Source organism: Tamandua tetradactyla, chromosome 5 (genome assembly GCF_023851605.1).
Source record: "Tamandua tetradactyla isolate mTamTet1 chromosome 5, mTamTet1.pri, whole genome shotgun sequence".
Classification (NCBI taxonomy): Eukaryota; Metazoa; Chordata; class Mammalia; order Pilosa; family Myrmecophagidae; genus Tamandua; species Tamandua tetradactyla.
Window position 1 is genome coordinate 175,602,147 of NC_135331.1, and position 5,278 is coordinate 175,607,424.

Here is a 5,278-nt window from a genome sequence, read left to right on the forward strand (position 1 = left end):
GGTGCCAAAAAGTGAGTCACAGCCGAATGTCCTGTGGGAGATGAGGGAGAGGACACTCAGTGTGAAGCAGGCTGTCCGGTTTGGTCCCCGGGCAGAGTTGGAGAGGGCTCAGACCTTGAATGCAACTTTGTGGTGATTTAGCTTATGAAAGAGAAACCAAATAGTTGCCTTTGAATAATGTTTCCTGTAAACCCTCGGTTTTCTTGCAATTGTTTGGTCCTTCTGGATGTCCGTTTAGCAACCACGGTGACTGCAATAGAGGAAAATCTCATGTCTTCCCGGTTTACCTAAGCAAAAAAATAATGATTCCACGGGGAGGCTGCATTGGGTCAGAAAGGGTATAAGGTAAAATCCCCGGGCTCCTTGTCAGTTTGATGGGAACAAAAGAAACAGTGGCTCCAAGGGCAGAGTTTCTGACTTGGTGAAGCAACGTAACCTGTGCCTCGGCCCCTGAAATGGAGTGGGTGCCAAGAAGGTCAAAGGTATGTCTACCTGGGTCTGTCTGTCAGTCAGAGGAGGTTTTAGCTGAAGTGCGAAAGTGAAACCTCACCAGGGCGGGAAAGAGACCTCTTCCCTTTTCTGAAGCTGCTTTTTAGCAGATTTAGGAAAGCCCCAGACCCCAACCCACCCAAACCATCTGACGAGCAAGAGCAGTGAGGAGAACATCTGAACTTGCCCAGAGCGCGCTGGGAGCGGAGCCCATGGAGAAGTTCCGCTCACTGCTGGACCTGCACCTGAAGCACCACAGCACACTAGGCTACGGCCTGGTGACCCTGCTGACGGCGGGCGGGGAGCGCATCTTTTCCACCGTGGTATTCCAGTGCCCCTGCAACGCCAAGTGGAACCTGACCTACGGCCTCGTCTTCCTGCTGGTGCCGGCGCTGGCCCTCTTCCTCCTGGGCTACGTGCTGAGCGCGCGCACTTGGCGCCTGCTCACCGGCTGCTGCGCGCCCGGCGCCCGTGTCTGCTGCGGCAGTGGGCTGCGCGGCGCCCTGGTGTGCGCACAGCTGAGCGGGGCCGCCGCGGTCGCGCCGCTCACCTGGGTGGCCGTGGGGCTGCTCGGGGGCACTTTCTACGAATGCGCGGCCAGCGGGAGCGAGGCCCTCGCGCAGCGGCTGTGCTCCAACATCGAGCCGCCCTGTGTCGAGCAGCTCCCGCTGGTGCCCTGCCAGGAGGCCCGCGCGCCCAAGGTGCAGGACATCCTCAGGGAGCTCAGGGCGCAGTCGCAGGTGAGGCGCTGGTACTCCAGGGCCGCCGGGCGCGGGGCTCGGAGGGGCTGGAGGGGGCGGGAGGGGCGAGCTCCTGAGGGGCAGACGAGGGTGCGGGTGCGGAGCGGGGACCTTAGGCAAAGGTTACCGATGCGACCTTTTCTCCCAGATGTGCGACATCCTAAAAACTCAGTCTAGGTAAAGTTGTGTCTGCAGCCGGGAGAAAGCAGAATTGTTGTAGTCAAGTGGGTCTGTTCTGGTGGAAATCCCCCTCCCCCGCTACAGTGCATCTGGGCTTCTAAAGCCCAGAGATTCTCTAAAGCGAACATCTCTTTTCCCTGGAGATGCAAAAATTCCACGTGGTGTGAGTTCTAGGGGAGTGACATGTAGACTTCTTCTGGGATCTTGATATGACTTGGAACACACTGACTTTCCAAGCAAGAGTTGTACTGGGCGGGGGAGGGGATGTTTACTGTGAGCCTTTTTCTCTAGAGTGATTCACACCTAAAGCTGTTGTTTGTTGGTTATTATAACTTGTGAAGTAGCTCACAAACTTTATCTGAGGATTTAAAAAAATTTTTTTTCTTTTTTTTTTTTTTAAGGGACTAAATTATTATTTTTCTCTATTTTCCTAAGGTCCTGGGCTGGATCCTGATAGCAACTGTTATCATCTTCCTTCTAATTTTTGTATCTATCACCAGATGCCTCTCCCCAGTTAGTTTTCTGCAGCTGAAATTCTGGAAAATCTATCTGGAACAGGAGCAGAAGATCCTTCAAGCTCAAGCCACAGAACATGCGACTGAATTGGCAAAAGAGAATATTAAATGTTTCTTCGAGTGCTCACATCCAAAGGAATACCACACCCCAAGCATTAAAGAATGGCAACAAATTTCATCACTATATACTTTCAATCCGACAGACCAGTACTACAGCATATTGCATAAATATGTTAACAGGAAAGAGAAGAGCCAGAGTTTAAGATCTGTAGAAGGAGATGCAGTGATCCCCGTTCTTGGATTTGTAGATTCACATATAATGAACTTGCCTACTGACATATGAATAGGGAAAAAAAAAACTTCTTGGGAATTATTGATTTCTTTTTAAAAACTAAACACTGGTATTTTCTGTAATTGGCTTTTGAATTTCATCTTCCTAAGTGTGGAAACTGAATTTTAAATATGAAATAGAAATTTAAAGATTACCCTCTGTTATTTATTGTTTTCAAGCGAGGTTATAAGCAATTCACTCAAAGTGACAAACTGAAATTAAACAAAAAGTCTTACATCCCTAGCCTCAGGTCCTTTCCATTGAATAATCTTCTTTAGTAGCAAAAGCAGTGAAAGAGCAGTTGAATTTCAGACCTTTCTGGTAGGTTAACTACCAGTTATTAATTCCAGTTCACTTTCTTGCCATCTCCTTTGGAATTTAAAAATACCAGCATTTTGTGCCTCTTTTATAATAGTACACTAGACGAAAATACAAAAACTCATTATGAGAAGGAAAGTACTTTTTTTAAAAAACCCACAATTTGAGGAAGTGTTTTAGGGTATTTGCAAGTCATAAGTATTGTTTTTCGTTTGTAGGATCGGAGGAAGAATATTGAGGATATGATAATAAACTCCAAAATATGCCTAAAAGGAGAGAGAATATTATGAACTCCCATAGTTGTCACACAGCTTCAACAAGGCAGTGAGGCAGATAAGACCCAATCTATAGAAACAAATATAAAAATAGAAATTGTAAACTGATTTAGATTAGGGGAGGGGAGAGGAAGTAGTTGAGAAATTGAAATCTGTAAGATGGGGAGAAGGGTGGTTCAGTTGGACAGAAGAGCAGATGCAGAGACCCCGAGGTGAGAAAAATCTTGGCACCGAAGGAAGCCTGAAAGGCGACTGGAAAAGTGGGCGGGAGACAGCATGAAGGGGCTAGAAGTTACAGTAATTTATAGTAATCACAGGGTTTTTATCCTATGAACGTTTTAGGAAGATCAATCTTTTTGGGAGGACGGGTAAGGGTGGAAGTGGGGGGGACACATCCGAGGCCACTGCAGTGAAAGTAGGAGGGAGGATGGGGAGCGTGAACTTGAACTGGGTTAATAGTGAAAATGGAAAACTTGGTTGGATTCGAGATAAGGTTTTGTATGTGGACTTGACAGGATTTGCTGATGCAAAGGATGCAAGGAGATGATATCTAGAGAGAAAATGCAGAAAATTTTCTCCCCACTGCAGGAGAAAATTCTGTTGCTTAATAACGCTGAGACTTTTCAGGGGCCACTTGTCTTTCATTAAATTGTCATGCCTGCCCTTCCCCAAATTTATTGCTGTTGTTAGCACTTTAAAAAAGGAAAAGCAGAAGCTTCAAACTGTAAAACATTTGGGCACTGATCATATTTAGCCTCTCTTTCTCTTTTGGCAGACCCTTGCACTAGTTTCTATTGGCTCTTTTTTGCATGGGGTCATTAAGAAGAATTAGGCGACGGGGCCAAGTATCCTGTTGTAGAGAGTCATATGATGAGAAAGTTGGCAGCAGAAACTTCATGGTCAGTCTTTTTCTATTCTCCAATGAATGATTTTGACAGTCATGCCATGCCTACTTTCATTTTTGCTTCCATTTTTCATTTTCTATTTTCTTTTAATGTACACGTTCACTAATTTTTTTCTGGTCTACCATTTACAGGTGCATCTTTTTCTTTTAAACTTTTTTATTGTATAATATAACATATAAACAAAGCAAAGAAAGAATAAAACAATAATTTTCAAAGCACTCGTCACAAGTAGTTCCAGAACAGATGCCATCGTCTCAGATTTTTCCTTCTAGGTGCTTCCAAACAAAATAGGTGCATCTTTAATAATATCATTTTGCCCCAATTTTGTGTTTTATGCTCCACTTTCTCTTGCATAGTCTTGAATAATTATTATGAAAGTATGTATGCTTGAAATTTAAAAAAAATAGAGGTGTTCTAGTTTGCTAGCTGTCGGAATGCAACACACCAGAGACGGATTGGCTTTTAATAAAAGGGGATTTATTTTGTTATTTCTTCAGAGGAAAGGCAGTTAACTTTCAACCTAGGTTCTTTCTTACCTGGGAATGCACAGACTGATCTCTGCTGGCCTTCTCTCCAGGCCTCTGGGTTTCAACAACTTTCCCCGGGGTGATTTCTTTCTGCATCTCCAAAGGCCTGGGCTATGCTGCGAGTGCTGAGATGAGATATGCTGAGTGGTTGGGCTGTGCTACCTTGCACTCTCTCATTTAAGCACCAGCCAATTAAGTCAAACGTCCTTCATTGTAGCAGGCACGCCTCCTAGCTGACTGCAGATGTCATCAGCAGCAGGTAAGGTTCACGTACCATTGGCTCATGTCCACAGCAACAGAACTAAGCACATTCACCTGGCCAAGTTGACAACTGAATCTAACTACCACAGGAGGAGAATTATGTGAAGGAAAAAGTAAAATTATTTTCACCTCATTCCTCCCAGAATTGCCCTTACACTCTATGTCTGTGCAAATATTACCAAACTATAAATGTTGTTCTACAACCTTTTCACATAAAACATCATTGTTTCATGTCAATATATAATAATTTATCTCTTTTTTAAATTACTGAATAATATTCCACTGGTTAGCTGGATATGATACCTTTTGGTTAAAAAAATAAACACACACAAGTACATACATATACTTTCCTGAAGATAAGCACTAAATTGTTAAATGTGGTCCCTTCTGGAGACTAAGACTGAGTCAGGGAATTTTTTTTTTTTTAGCTTCCTGCACCTCTCTGAGTCTTTGAATTTTTAAAATGAATAATAAATATCACCTGTGTAATTAGAAAAGTTAAAATGCATCCTTCCACTGGTTTAGGCTTTACGGTCGACAAAGCGGATTTGCATCTTTTACCTCATTTCATCTTCAGGGCAGCCTGTGGGGGGCAAGGAAACACAGGGCTCACATTCACAAGTCAGGTTGCAGAGGTTTGAGAGATTACGTTACTAGTCCAAGGTCACCGCGTCAGTGAGGGCAGAACGGAAGCTGGTGGCTGATTCTCTCTAGATCACACGGTTCCTATGTGACCA

The 5,278-nt window shown here is 44.4% G+C and overlaps 1 protein-coding gene across 1 annotated transcript; it reads left to right on the forward strand.

The window, feature by feature from the left end:
* The first annotated feature begins 217 nt into the window (after window positions 1–217).
* On the forward strand, window positions 218–2,419 carry CALHM6 (calcium homeostasis modulator family member 6). The gene is made up of 2 exons (XM_077162717.1): window positions 218–1,229; window positions 1,845–2,419. Exons 1-2 carry the CDS (start codon window positions 702–704, stop codon window positions 2,265–2,267), a joined length of 951 nt encoding a protein of 316 aa, XP_077018832.1. The 5' UTR covers window positions 218–701; the 3' UTR covers window positions 2,268–2,419.
* The last annotated feature ends 2,859 nt before the right edge of the window (window positions 2,420–5,278 follow it).

Coding starts and splice junctions, on each gene's coding strand:
- CALHM6 (XM_077162717.1), top strand. CDS start 702: ATGGAGAAGTTCCGCTCACTGCTGGACCTGCACCTGAAGCACCACAGC. Junction 1,230..1,844: donor AGCTCAGGGCGCAGTCGCAG/GTGAGGCGCTGG, acceptor TATTTTCCTAAG/GTCCTGGGCTGGATCCTGAT.